Source organism: Rissa tridactyla, chromosome 1 (assembly GCF_028500815.1).
Source record: "Rissa tridactyla isolate bRisTri1 chromosome 1, bRisTri1.patW.cur.20221130, whole genome shotgun sequence".
NCBI lineage: Eukaryota > Metazoa > Chordata > Aves > Charadriiformes > Laridae > Rissa > Rissa tridactyla.
Genome location: NC_071466.1, coordinates 152244722 through 152259219, shown reverse-complemented (window position 1 = coordinate 152259219; position 14498 = coordinate 152244722). Strand labels below are relative to the sequence as shown.

The following is a 14498-nucleotide window of genomic DNA, read 5'->3' as shown; positions in this document are numbered from 1 at the left end:
AACCCAACTTACTGCACCTGGTGGCTTGAGCATTGGGTGACTGAGCACTGCTGCCAGAGGGAATTGCCTCTTGCTTTGAAAATTCTTGTACCTAGCAGAAAAATGTCTGCAGGGAAGAACCACTCTTTTGAATGGAAAAACTTTGTGCTTAGGTATTTTTATCACATTCTAGGATCTAGTAAAGATTTTCATAATGAAAATCTTTGACTTTGTACTTCCAAAGCAACACGTGAACCTAGCATCTATCACTATCATGGTGCAACTAGCAGAAATTTGAATGCCTCCTATTCAGTTAGGTTGTGCTAGGCCTCCTTGTTTCCAGAGCTATCCAAGTTCCTCTTCATGCTTTCCTGTCATTTTTTGCTTGAACTCTGTCAAGGGAGTATTCTGTTACCTCATAAAGATCACAGAAAGCTCCTTTAAAACTTGGTGTAATGCGCTGTGTTCTGCTTTGCTGTTAAAGGTGCTGCTGTCATTTCAGCATGAGGGTGAGCGCCAGAACATCTTGATCAGAGGTTTTTTACATGTTTTTTCACAGGACAGTGATTGCTGCATCCGTATTCTAAATTTATCCTGAAATTCCAGTAATGCATTTGATCTGCCTGTCTTCCCAAAACTATACTCAGCATAAGAAGCTTGATGTATCCAGAAAAAAGCATTTTCAAGTCTGTTCCTTTGTGAGTGTAGCCAATATTTCATGGCAGAGAGCTGAGAAGGTAACATGTATCATGTCAAAAAGCCACAGGTTTGATGGAGTCTCACTCTTGGTTGCTGCTATTGTAAGTTTTGTTAAAAATGGATTTCTATTTTCTTCTTCCTTACATTTCAAAGAAAATGAGAAAAGTTATGAAGGTGGAAGGGATGCACATCTTCCATTTGGCAAGAACTTGACTTGCTTGTGTGAAGCCCTAATCTTGCAAGATAGACTTAAAATGATTCCTGACGTTGTGGCTGACTGCTGTGCATTGATAACTCTAAAAAGGCTCACACTTTTAACTTCAAGAAGGGACAATGAATGAGGTTATGTTTCGGTTTGTTTTTTTTCTGTGCAGAGCAGTGCACAAATTATAGTCCCCTCCAGTGGCTGATAATGTACCTGAGTACTGCTCTTGTTGCTATCATTTTAGGCCTTTGGGATTTTGGGTCAATTGAGTATGAAAGTCTGCAGTTGTTCTTTATGGCGGCTTAAACCAATAAAACCACATGCAAATGCTTTTCCAGGAAACTTGTTTTATTTTCCCTGAAGAATTGATGATATAGCAAATGTGAGAAGATGCAATGCTTACAATTAGGTATGGGATAGAAAGCAGTTAGGAAGTCATATTGGAGAGACTATGAACAAGTTAACCAAGAATCAAAGTATTAGCATGGCATAGCCAAATTGGTCTCATCTGCTGTAAAACAGTGGCATGAGGTGTTGGGCATACAGGGCCTCCGCACTCTGTAGTCATCTCCCTAACATGACTTTTTTCTTGCAAGGTTACCATGTAATCAGCACAAGAAAACTTATAAGCAGGCTGACAAAGCCTCATTCTACACATGATCTACGCAGCTGAGAGGCTGCAGCTAGTTTTTGCTGTTGGTTATCTCACTATCTTGGTTGAACATTGTGCAATGACTCCATTGGCAAGAACATTCCATGTGTCACAGTACAGCCATATGTTGTTTATGAAGACCCTGAATGTCACCAGTTCTATTACTTGACAGGATCGAGTCCTTTGTGCAGTCTTCTCACATTTATAGCCGTAACTGGTCATCTGATGCTTTTCTTGCTCAAGAAAATGTCTTAAAAAAAGCCAACAAACAAAACACCAGTAAATGTCAGTGTTTTCAGATTTCTAGTGAGCCACTGTCCAGGTTTTATAGTTCAGTCTGACAGGGCTAGCAAATAATTAATTTCTTCAGCTGAGCACTGAATATTGGGCTCTTGATGTCTTATCTGGACAGTAACTCAATTTCTGGAGGTGCAAGTTTGGAAAGAACACTTACTGCTGTGGTCATCAATCCATAGTCTCTGAGCATCAGGTAGCTCATGAGATCTGCCACTATTGCTTGCAAGTGAAGGATGCCACTAGGCTGCATTCCAGATTGACAGGAAGAACAAAGTATTGTGTTGCCGCGGGCAAGCAGAAGTTGAAAAGCTTACTGTTTTATATTAAAACTAATTCTCTGAAATATTACCAATTTATGTATCACAGCCTACCTTGTAATTGTTTCTGAAGTCCTCAGCAGTCACAACCTTGAAGTATTCAAAAAGCTTTGAAAATCAGGCCTACTCCTATGCCCTTACATGAGAGGTATAGGGTTTGTGAATACAGATGCAGTTATTCAAAATATTTTGGTCAAAATATTCTTGTGGGACCCATGGATGTGTGCACTGAGATTTATACTGCAATCTCTGCCAACCAACTAGCACAGATGAAGGTTTACACTGGGGAGAGTGGGCTGGGTGTGGCATGGGGAAGGTGATGTGAATAAAGTAGTCAACAGCTGTCTTGTGCATTGATTTTTGTATAGTACTCTTTCATTATCGGTCATCAGCTATTTTTCCTTTTTAGAACGTAGTGTTGATGTATGCTTATGTCTTGGAAAATACTGAACACAAGACCAAAGGTTGTGTAGCAGAGCACCTCTTATCTTGAATTGATTCCTCGTATTAGCTAATGGAAAGATGTATTTGCTGACCTCCCTAATAGAGGTGACTAATAAGAATATGTTTTTGCAGAAAAGATCCTTATCTATTAATAAAATGAGTCGTGTTTCATAAAGATGCTATTAGTTTGAAAACATTAGACATTAATATATATGTAAATGTTAAAATTCTCTTTCCCTCAAGTACCATAATAATTTCTAATTACTTTCATGGGATGAGAGGTTCACAAAAGCTGAATCTGGCACTTAAACAGTTTTTCCACGAATGCAATGTTTATAAGTAATCTACACTGTGGATGAAACTGGGTGTGTTGTATACACATGCAGAATCACATAAGATTAAATTCTACAAGTTCTATCATGGCTGGCCTGAATGAATATAGATCAGTCTGAAGTTTGTGTGTTGGCTTTTTTTTTACAGAAACCTCTTGCATGAGGATCCATTTTATCAACACAGTTTGTGACAAAACAAGTTTGTGTTTGACAGACAGGGGAGACAGAATTATCTTACTGCAATGTGTGAAACTGCATATATGCAAGGACTCTTGTTTCTTTAGCAGAATAAGAGCAAATAATCAAAGCTCATATTTGTATATAAATAAAACATGATATTTAAGTAGTGTAATGCTAACCCAATTTGGAAAGCCTAGTGGGAAAAAGAGGTTAAAATCAGTATGGAAATTGTTGATTCTGATGAGAAATTCTAAACATTTGCCCTAATCCCAACATGCCTATTCTCGAGAAAGATGAGGGGCGCTTAAAAGAATCCAGTTTCTGCACTCCAGGATCGTACCATGTTGACACTCAAAGTGTGTGTCGTGTAGATGCTGGGAAGATTTGCATGAGAAAAAGCTTTTGAAGCACACTAAACTGCTAATGTAGATGTACCTTTGGAAATATAGACACGTAGTAGCTGTTGTAATTGGTATGACTTCAGAAATAATTTTCCTTTGTCTTCTATTGCCTACTAGATCATTTGTGATATCTGCCATGGAGCTCAAATTGGTTCATCCCTTAGGAAGACCCAAAATTGTCAGAATTATATTAATAGTTAAACCCCGGTAGATAAACTGATGCTTTTCAGAAGTTTACTAGGTTTGCCTGGGCTTAATCAGAATTTTTATTCTTATCACACGGGTAAGTGCACAAATTTCTTCAGAATATTTTTACTGTTCATCAGGTATTCTATAGAAACCGCCCATATACATGCTTTATTCCTTGAAAATATAAATAGCTTACATTTTTTCTTTGTAAGATAAGCTGCTTCATGTAGGTATAATCTTTCGTGTGGACATTTACCACTGAATAACTGGTGTACTGCATTTATTTTGCTTTATCTTTCAGCCCTTTTTATGGAGGTACCTGTACGTTTAGTATGAGGTGATTGCATTGCAGTTTTGGTTCTTCTGTGGCTACAGGTTTATTAGATTTCTGATCTACTTACTTCGGGAGTTAAAATTCATTCCTGCTGGGTTGCTTCTAGGTGTTTTGGTTTCTTTCTACAGACAGGGGCGAAGGTATTAGGCTGCTGCACACTGCCCCCTTAAACCAAATGAGTCATTTTGTGTGACTCTAGTTCAGCTGACAAATGTATTACTGACAACTTAAGCTCTTTATCTACAGTGCTTTTTTACTATCTTGCCCTTCTGCTGTCTCAGAGATAATGCAATGTATGGTTGTCTTTAAAATACAAGTCTCTTTCTTTGACTCTCACAAATTAAATCCTATTAAAATCATAGCTGTATTTTCTATCTAAGCTAAACATTATAACATTCACCCATTCATTTCCATTTAAATCAGGGTTTTGAAGCCCCTGATCCATCTTACAGGGAATATGTAGCATTTCTGGAATCAGCAAGTTCTGCTTCATCACAGCCCTGCTGGACACCTGACATTAGCCCTTTTTTCAGTTTCTTTGCGTGGGCTGCAGCTGAATGTCAGCAGGGACTCCCTCAGACAGCCAGGCCTTTGCTTCTGCGGTGCATTCAGCAGAATCTATTTCCCAGAAACACTGCCAAAACATTAACTCTTTGAGAATGGGAGAGAATTATTTCCTATAGTGACCAAATCCTATTCTAGCTTTTAGCATGTGATCTCTTCTGAGGCTAATGTGGTTCATCCTCTTAGAAATGTTTGAAACACTTTCATTGTGAAGATCGTAAGAGAAGTCGTCATAATGCAAGTTTGTGATTGTGCATGCAAATTTGCTGGCACCTGTTAAGTTCTGTCGCTTTCTGGTATCCTACATTTGAGGGTAGACCTTACTAAGTCATCCTTCTGACATAAAATGTATCGTAATTATTGTATCTTTTCTTTCCAGAGTTGTCATGATGATCTAAACACAAAAGTAAGGCAGTGTTTGTAGGTACTGTAAATACCTCCATTTTAGACCTGGAAGGGCTTTTGTAGATGAAGGGTTGTCTTTCTTTCCCAACTTTAAAAACAGTTGGCTGAATAAGAGATTAGCTGTAAGCAGGCATCTTCAGAAACCTAGTTTCTGGTCAATTAGCTCATTACATATGTCTCTCTCTTTTAATTTTTCCTTTATCCCTGGGTTGGATCCTGAAGAAGAAATACGTGTTATGTTATAAAAAATGCAAACCTGTCCTATGTCTTTCCAAGCACTTACTGTTTTCTACATGAAGAACAGCTTGATCACTGAGTAGATTTGCAGAAAACCGCCAAATACATACACATCCTAAAGCTGTCATTCAGTACAGGATGTACTGGTGTTGTGGGTTAACAGTGGAAGTAATCAGGAGATTCTCAGTAGCTAAGTTTGTCAATAATGTTTTTATAAGAAACTTTTATTGAAATCTGCTGATTTCAGCCAAACTTTTGTTAGGAAAAAAATTCTTCCCTCTGGAGTGGAATTTCTGATTAAAAATTAGAGAAGAGTGAGATGAGTTCAACCTCTGAGCAGGAAATAGACTTGGTCAGAGATGCTTACTGGGAGATGCCAAGGGACATCTTGGCTAATTCAGACAAAGACCTTGAACCAAGATTCATCTTCCCTTTATGGCACTGAGATGTGAGAGATGTGGGTTTAAATTCCTAAGTCAGTCAGTATTCAGATATTTATACAAAGCAGAATCTCTCTCAGTCCCTTCTGGAAGATTATCTTGTTAGAGATCCGCCTGAGAACAGCTTATTGTCTACTGACTGGAGCCTCATTTGGGATGTATGAAGATGACGAGGAAGAGCTTGAACCTTTATCCCCCAGGCTGAAGCTCTTCTAACACAGCACCAAGTATTCTAGTAGGAACTCTCTTTTTCTCCCTGTCCTTTCCATCACCCCGTATTCTCTTGCTCGTGAATATGACAGTCTTCAATGTTCTCCCAGTGTAAAAGAATTATTTTTTTAAGCTGTTGAGTTTTGCATGATATAACAATGCTTCCCACCTCATTGTGGCACACATCGGTGACACAGTGTCATATAATTGCATGTTATGTTTTCCCTTGTTGCTGGGTTCTTCTCTTCCTTTTTGCTGATTGTTGACAGGCATCTCTTGAACATACTGAATTTTTTCTTGGTATTCCAAAAATTAATTTCCCTGGTTAACCTACTTAGAGTTTAAATCCAGGAGATTAAGGAGAACTTAACTACAGAAGTGTTCTGTGCCTAGGTGCCTTGCCTCTGTTGCAGAGCTCACAGATATAATTTAAGCATTTAGACTTCTTGAATAAAGTATAGGATGAATTATGTATCTGATTACGGTAGTTGCAAAGACTGTATCTGCAGTGTGAATAGCCTAAATCAGCAAACCAAAAACAAATGGACAAATGCGTGTTGGAATCTTAAACACCGTAGCTTGGTAGGTCGACCTGTCTTGCAAAGATGAGTGTGGAAATCGTTTCTTCAAAAAGCGTGTCACAATTTAATCCTTTCTTTGAAAGTCATGCTAGTAGCAATGGCTGCCTCCTTTTGATCTAAAAGGTAGGGTTAGAATACAGGCCTTGGGTGTAGAGTATCAATTAAATTCCTTTTTCTGTCTATGTTAAATTGCACATTCCCCACTTCCTTTGGAATGGTAAGATGATAAACATTTAAGTTAATTGGAACTGCTGCTATTCAGGTCTTTCTGTTCTTATGTGTTCTACCAATTAGAATGAGAAGCTGTGCTCTCTTCAGTATTTTCTGTCAGGCCTACTGAATCTTTAAATATTTCATGCAAAATGGAAAAGCTTCAACAGGGAGAGATGAAAAGAGCTGCCTGCAGCAAAGTTCCCAAACTCACCAGTGTAGCAATAGGTACATTGCATTATCCTGAGACTGCAACAACAGGACTGCTTTGTGAACCAAATATAAGGAACTTCCGTATCGTTGGCTGTAGTCATACTGTAGGTTGGAAACTCATCTAACCAATCTGCCAAGGTATGGGAAATGTGAATTTGAATCCCATTAGGTGGAGGCGAAGATTGAATCATGTTCTCCTACTTGCAGATGTAAATTTTGTGCTGCTTGATGAAAGGCACACTCTGTCCCTCCGTAGAGCCCAGTTTTAAATTGCTCCGTGGAAGTAATACAGGCAGAGGAATACCCTTGTAAGAGGTTGTGTTTGCACCTTGCCCTTCTAGGATTTGCATTTGAGGTGGGCCTGAAGGGGCTTAGCTTTGTCAAGAGAAAATTACATTAGGCATAGGCAGCAAGAGACTTACTAGAGAACTGTGCTCACAAAAATATCTTCGTGATTTGCAGGTGTAGTTATAATTTGTAGTGAGGCTTAAAGACCAATTTTCATTGCTTTAGAAAGCAGGGAATCCTCAACGTCAAGGACCGAGCAATAAGCTTCAAGCAAAGTACAGGTTCAACGTAATTGCATTGACTTTAATTATGTTACCTTTATTAAGCTATTTAAGAAAATCGTGATTGGTACTTATTCAGCAGAGTATGACATAACCAAGCTCAGTGGTATTAAAAGTTTTTTACTAGATAAGACAATTTCAACAGTATATTCCAAATTTGATTGAGGCCTCGAGTCAAGTCCTAGAAATAGGATTGAGCGTCGGTGGCTAGTATCGCATGAACTTGGAAAATACTGCCTTTCTGTGACAGTCACTGATTTAAAAGTCTAAGAAAGGATGAGAAGTTAGTTAAGACTTGCCTGCTCCTCAGAGTAAAAAGGATGTTTCCTTTGAAATGATACAGAAGAGCTGTATTAACTGAAAAAGTAGTTTATTTATGATGCCATTTAATAAAGGGTATTATTCCATTATTCTGAAAGACAAAAGTTTTTTGGAAAGCAGAGAAAAGAACCCATCTTGCATACATCTTGCATGTTGGCAAGGAGTGGGTGACACAAGCAGAGAACAATTTTCTATGGCGTGTTTTCTGGTTACCTTGCACGTAATGAAGTTTGTTCTCAGGTGAGCATTTCAGAGAACAGTGATAGTAATTCATAAGCTTGGTCCTAACCTTTCCTCAAGTCCCACCTCTTTATTTTTCCTGGGAAACTGAATTCAAAGCAGTTGCTGACCATTTATGTCATTGGTATTAAATTTTATTTCATACCATATTTTTGAATTGTGTGATTGAGTTTGGTTCTTTGACCCAAAAGTTGCATGGGGGTTTTTCCAACTTTGGGGGAAATAATTTCTGTGGGTCTGAGACACAATTTTTGCCTATGTAACCTGAAATGAGATTTCACAGCAGATGAAATGGTAAAAATGCGGGAATTTAGTTGTGGTGATTTAGTCCATTGATGTTTATAAATAACCCAAGTTTGATTCTGAGACAACACTGAGTAGAGGAAGTAATTTCATTTAGTAGATGATGTGGTCGTTCGGAAGAAGCTCTTTTCTTGCCTGGGAGAAAGGAAATGCTGAAATGGCTGTATGTGGAGAGGCAGGTGGAAGCATGTGGGAATTTGTTTGTTAGCTGGAGGAACAACATACAGCTGGGCTGTGGAAAAGTAGGGCTTCTCAAATACAAATGGAATTAACTCATGTGTGGAATTGTAAAGTTATATCTAGTTGAGGTTATTGTTTAATTTTAACGAAATCTAAGGATATTCTCTCACTACTGCTGTTGTAGTCCTACTCACTTTATTGGTACAGAGGAGGCAAACGTTTTCCTGACTGCAGTAAATTTTCTCTTACAGCTTGGTCAGCATTTGCTAATGCAACTGATGTACGAATGTGGTTTGTACCACAAACACTGGCATGTTTGTGGTAGTGCCTCACTTTTAAGGCTTGGAGGTTGTCTGACATTCTCACTTTGATGGTGGTTTGAAGAAATGACAATAAATGAAAATTGAAATTTAAAAAAACCAAACACAAACAAACAGTGATTTCTAAAACCATTTTTGAAATCCATATTGATTTCCTTCAGATATTTCTCTTCTTTTATACTACTAAATGCTGACTTGAAAATAAATGTGAGCATCCACCAATATATAAACAGAATTACCTTTCAGAACAGTGTAATTAATCATCCCTTTACCTAATATACCTGTCCTATGTTATCACGCAAATTCTATAACCTGAAGAGTAGTTTTAGATTAACAGAATTAGTAACTGCCAAGTATTGTGTTATTGAAATAGAAGAAAAGACAATTACAGCATCTTAAATCAATCATGAAGCTATGCATTTAAGCTGATTTCAGTTTATGCTGATGCTGTAAAGGATTGGTTCCATTTCCTTCTCCACCAACTCCTTGACCGCACATTCCCACCCCTGCTTTGCGCACCACGATCAGCACTGGTGTAGTCACACTGTCAGCTGGATCAGAGATCTGTCTGGAGAGACGTTTTTTTGGTTTTGATGGGGCTGATTTTCAGCCAGGTGAAGTTTTGATGCGGTTGTCAGTGCCAGCCACCTAAGGAAGGACAGAGAGCTGGGCTGTTCCTTTTAGCGGCAGTGGGGATTTAGGTGACCTAATTGTGAAACATCACCTTTAGTTTTGAAAAGCTCTTCTTAGGCCAGAAGACAAAAGGAGGGGAAGTACTCAGTCTAAAGTACTGGCCTTTGTAAAGAAAATGGGGTTGAACTGCCATTATGCACCATTCTATGCAACCAAACTGACTGTTAACAGGTTAAAGGTAGGTAACTGTGCTGCAAGTACTATCCTCTGTCTATTGTCTTTTCATAGAATAACAGGATGGTTGCAATAGACCTCTGAGGTCAGCTGGTCCAACTCCCCTGCTTAAGCAGGGCCACCTAGAGCTGGTTACCCAGGACCATTTCCAGACAGCTCCAAGGAATTTTACTTAAGAATTGTGATAAATATATTCTTGATGTAATACTTAACCCCAAATCTTTTTACGTCTTTTTACATCTCTTCTTTTCACAGATATTTGAGTGAAATGAAGTACTTTTATTAATGTGAAACATACTAATTTGGCATATTAATTGTAATCTTTACATTACAGACCTTAACAATGTGTCTCCTGAGTCAAGCTTGATAGTAGATTACAACTAATACTAACCAATAGTACTTTAGTCCTAGTGAATACTGGAAAGAGCTGTATTGCAGACACATTTTTGTAATACGAAGGTAGACCCCAGGGACCAGTCCATCTGACTTGTTCACATGCAGACTAAATTGTAACCACATCTGCCAGTCTTAAGGGAGCAGAGGTGTATCATTCGGTGCATATCTCTTCCTTGGTAATCAGATCTTTGTTCAGTGTGTTAGTACTTCTCCATTATTATCTTTATACTGTCTTGCAGAGAAGAAAACAAATGTTTATCTAAATATGAAGTGAGAACGTTTTTCTAGGCAAACTGTGCTTCGCCTGTATTATCCCACTATATTAACCCACTGTATTCACAGTCATTGAGACAGGATTTTTTGTCTTTCACAACCACAGATTACTGATGATCATTTCCTTGACTTCACATTCACCAAAATCCTCATGCATAAAATTGTATGATGTGACCCTTCTCCCCAGCCAGCATATATCTCATTTTCTAAAGTTGTAGTTCTTCCTGACATGCTGAAGTTTCTTCTGTAAGTCAACTGGGAAATCTGTGCTATGTGTAGTGTTAGTACAGAAGATCTTGGTAGCCATCGTGGCTGATTACATTTTATTAGGTGGTATGTAAATTCTAATAGTCATATGTCCCTCTGCATTGTCAAGATAGTAATTCTAGTCTAGGACTTCTTACGCAGAATTCTTCTATAGGGTAGGCAAACATTTGGGAAAAAAATATTTTGAGCTCTCAGCTTACTGACGAATGCCTACTGACATTTTCCCATTTGAAATAGTGACTCATTCAAGTTGGTGGGAGTGAGAGTGTCACCTGAGTAAGAGGTTTCTACTTTAAAGCAACCTCTACAAGGCATAGAAGGAGGGACTTGAAATTTCTGTAGTTTAACCCAGTTCCATCTAAATTCTGCTTTCAAAAAAACATTGTTGGTCTGTCGATGTTGCGGTTTCCTCTTATTTGGTAGTTCAGGAGGACTGACGTGGCTCATGCTGTTCTCTTTATTTCTCCAGTGAAGGCAGTCCTCTGATTTTATTTATTTATTCTTTTAGCATATGCAGATGACTATCCAGGCTCTCCAAGATGAGCTTCGGATCCAGCGGGACCTGAACCAGCTGTTCCAGCAGGACAGCAGCACTAGAACCAGTGAGCCCTTTGTGGCAGAGCTGACAGAGGAAAACTTCCAACGACTTCATGCAGAGCATGAACGCCAGGCCAAGGAACTCTTCCTGCTACGTAAAACCTTAGAAGAGATGGAACTGCGTATTGAGACACAGAAACAGACCTTAAATGCACGTGATGAGTCCATCAAAAAGCTGCTGGAGATGCTGCAGAGTAAAGGTCTGTCAGCAAAAGCCACTGAGGAAGATCATGAGCGAACAAGACGGTTGGCGGAGGCAGAGATGCACGTGCACCACTTGGAGAGCCTTCTCGAACAGAAGGAAAAAGAAAACAACATGCTGAGAGAGGTAAGTGACCAAGCTCTGGGTTCATCTCCAATCTTAAGCTCTTCTGTCTCTTCTCCATTTCACAACTGTAAGGAAAGAATCTTCCATCCTCTCTATAAGCTGTATTTTACGTTACAGACTTGATAGAATTTGTGCCTGTTTTAAAACTTCTTTATGGCTTCTTTGTGTGTGCTTTCTGGTGTTCTGTGCTTTAGGTCCCACTTTCCCTGTAGTCTCCATATGAAGCTCTGGAGGTGAATGTGTCACACACACTATGAAATTCATTCTTCCTTTCTATTTTAGTTTGAGAGAAAGTAGCTACCTGTATTTAGGAGAGAGCTGTGAGAAATCTTTGCAGGAGTAATGGATGATTGCTCTACGGTTTCCATGGAAACAGTCGTCTTGCTGTGAAGGGTATTTGATAAAACTATTAGCTGCCCTGGATGCACAGCCAAAAAAAAGATTACTTAAAGGGACACTGCTGCACACATAGTAACCCCTTCCCCTCATCCCTCTGAAAACAGAAAAGAAAAACCATTTTTATGTCTGTATTGCACCTTAGAGGAGTACAATGGCAGCCATTCTTCACTATGAATCATCCTCAACTAATTATAATAAAATATAGACTACATGTAAGTATCTTAGAAAAATAAAGTTAAATAAATGAGTTGTTGTGTACCTAGTGTCATTAAATTTCTTGATATTGTTAAATACATTTCCTCTTGTCAATCAGCCTCCCAAAATATTCTAATATTAACTTTGAAAAGGCTAGTAATTCAGCATGTGTTGTTTACATACACAGGTATGTATGTATATGCACGTATTCACTAATGATAAGATTTTCTGTAAAAATTATTTGACGTACATCTGTAGTTTCAATGCATGAATTCATGGCTATATGTGTGTGTGTAATATGTGTATATGAATCTAATGACCTGGTTTGGGCATTACATGACTACTTAGTGGTTCAGCATTTCTTTGAAAGCCTGATGCATACACAAGATTTAAGCCCCCTTTCTTAAGAAGCTAGGGAAGCAAGGTCTGGCACAGAGGTTTTTGAGATGAGTGTTTGCAGCAAATAAATACTTCTTAATACCTCTTATTCATATGTTTCCATGATCTGACCCATTGTACTTGTGCTCTTGCAAGCATTTATGTAAGAAAACTAGAGCCCACTGCATTTCTGAGCCAGATTTAGGCCAGATTTATTTTTTTAGAGCAGTAATCTCTTGAGTGTCTGGAGTGAAGATAATATGATTCCAGAGTTTCTACACTACAGTTTTTCCTTTATTTAGCAACCAATGATAATTCTGTTCCAATTCTTGTATCTATTTCAGGAAGAGAGCCCTAAATGACTTCCATTTGTTTCTGCTTTAAGTCCATCAACATAAATGAAAAAGCTGGCAGGAGCTGTGTAATTTTTTAGGAATGCAATTACTTTTGTTTCTGCTACTGATGAGTAGATGTTGAGAGATAAGAATTCTTGTTTCATTCACACATATCTGGAAATCATCAATCATTTAAATCCTAGCTTTTATGGTAAAAGATTTCCTGGAGAAGGTAGAGATGACTTACTGACTTTGAAAGTGCAAATGCTATTTATCCGACATGTTAAAATTAATTACTTCTTGCTGCTCACCCAGCTCTAATGCATTGAGAAAGGTAAGCTGGGTATACTGTAATTTGTTGCTCAAGCCACTGATATGGTGTGAGATCCAGACTTGAGGCTGAGCACTCTAGTAGCCTTGGAAACATGATGCCATGTGCAGAGATGCCAAATTATTTCCTTGTGGAACTGGGTCACATCAGGAAGGGTTTTGTTAGTGCCTCTGTGTTGTCCTTGAGCTCTGAGCTAGACTGAGCTAACTGAGCTCAGGCTTACCTCCATGAAAATCAGGTCTCATGTTTGGGGCTCCAGGGGGCTGGAGAAAATCAGGGGATGTTGCTGAATTGTAGTTGACTGCATCTGACTTCCTGAGCACCAAGTTGCTGTGCTCTGCAGGATCTGGTTCAGGTTTGCTATTACTGTTCCACACTTGGAAGTTGACTCTGTGCAGAACCTCTTAGGTGTGTCTCCATCACCCTCCTCAGCTAATCATCTATTATGTGTTTATCTGTATTTCCATAGTTTTAGATTATTTTAGCCCTTTGCTGCCCCAAATACTGACTATGGAATTTTTGAGCTGCCTTGAAGAAATCCATCTACTTTCTTAATGGTTCTATATCTAGCATTCCCAGTATCCGAAAAGGCATGCGAAACTCTTCTTTAAATACTGCTGTTAAAGGAAGCATTAGTATCTCAAAGGGATTTGCATGCACTTGGGAAGTCACCAGTTATACTTCATGTCCTAACACGTTAGAAAAGCTGAGAAAAACTTTAATAGCAGTTTTGACCATCTTAGCTAAAGCAAATTCTGAGATGTCAGAATCCACTAGTACTGTTTCTGACTTACAAGTGTGTTAGACTTCTGGTAAAATTCTTTGCTGGGAATAATAATAAATATCTGTATCTTGGAGCAAAAAGGTGTCCCTCCATTTTTCACTTTGAAGCCTATATGTAATTTGAAGAATAGTGTTGAGACTCAAGGTCATCAGATGATTTCTTAGACAGACAGTGCAGGTACAGTGGCCAGCAGTCTGACCTTGAAAATTAAACGTGAATTCTTGATTTCCTCAGCTATTACTATTACTGTGATTGTACTAAAGATTGCAATAATTTCCTAAGGAAAGGAAATTCTTAGAGAGCCCAGACTTGTGGTTCTGATAAGATCATAACCAAGGAATAGCTGTATTGGTTCAGGCCAACAATCCCTTTAGTCCAGCATTCTGTTTCACGTAATGACCATATGCAGACACCCCAGAAAGGGTAAGACATGATACTTCACTGTAATTTTGTCCCTCCCAACTATTTACAAATGAGGGTTTTCTGGAACTTTTTGTGACTTGTGCGTTTAGTATCCTCCATGAAT

The 14498-nt window shown here is 38.6% G+C and overlaps 1 protein-coding gene across 9 annotated transcripts in view; it reads left to right on the top strand.

Annotated features, from left to right (window-relative positions):
* The window catches only part of ERC1 (ELKS/RAB6-interacting/CAST family member 1), a 304845-nt gene that overhangs the window by 53699 nt on the left and 236648 nt on the right, over nt 1-14498 (top strand). For all 9 annotated transcript variants that reach the window (XM_054188992.1, XM_054188994.1, XM_054188990.1 and 6 more), the window contains exon 3: nt 11134-11550. In XM_054188992.1, coding sequence (XP_054044967.1) covers nt 11134-11550 — 417 coding nt within the window. The remainder of the gene's footprint in view (nt 1-11133; nt 11551-14498) is intronic.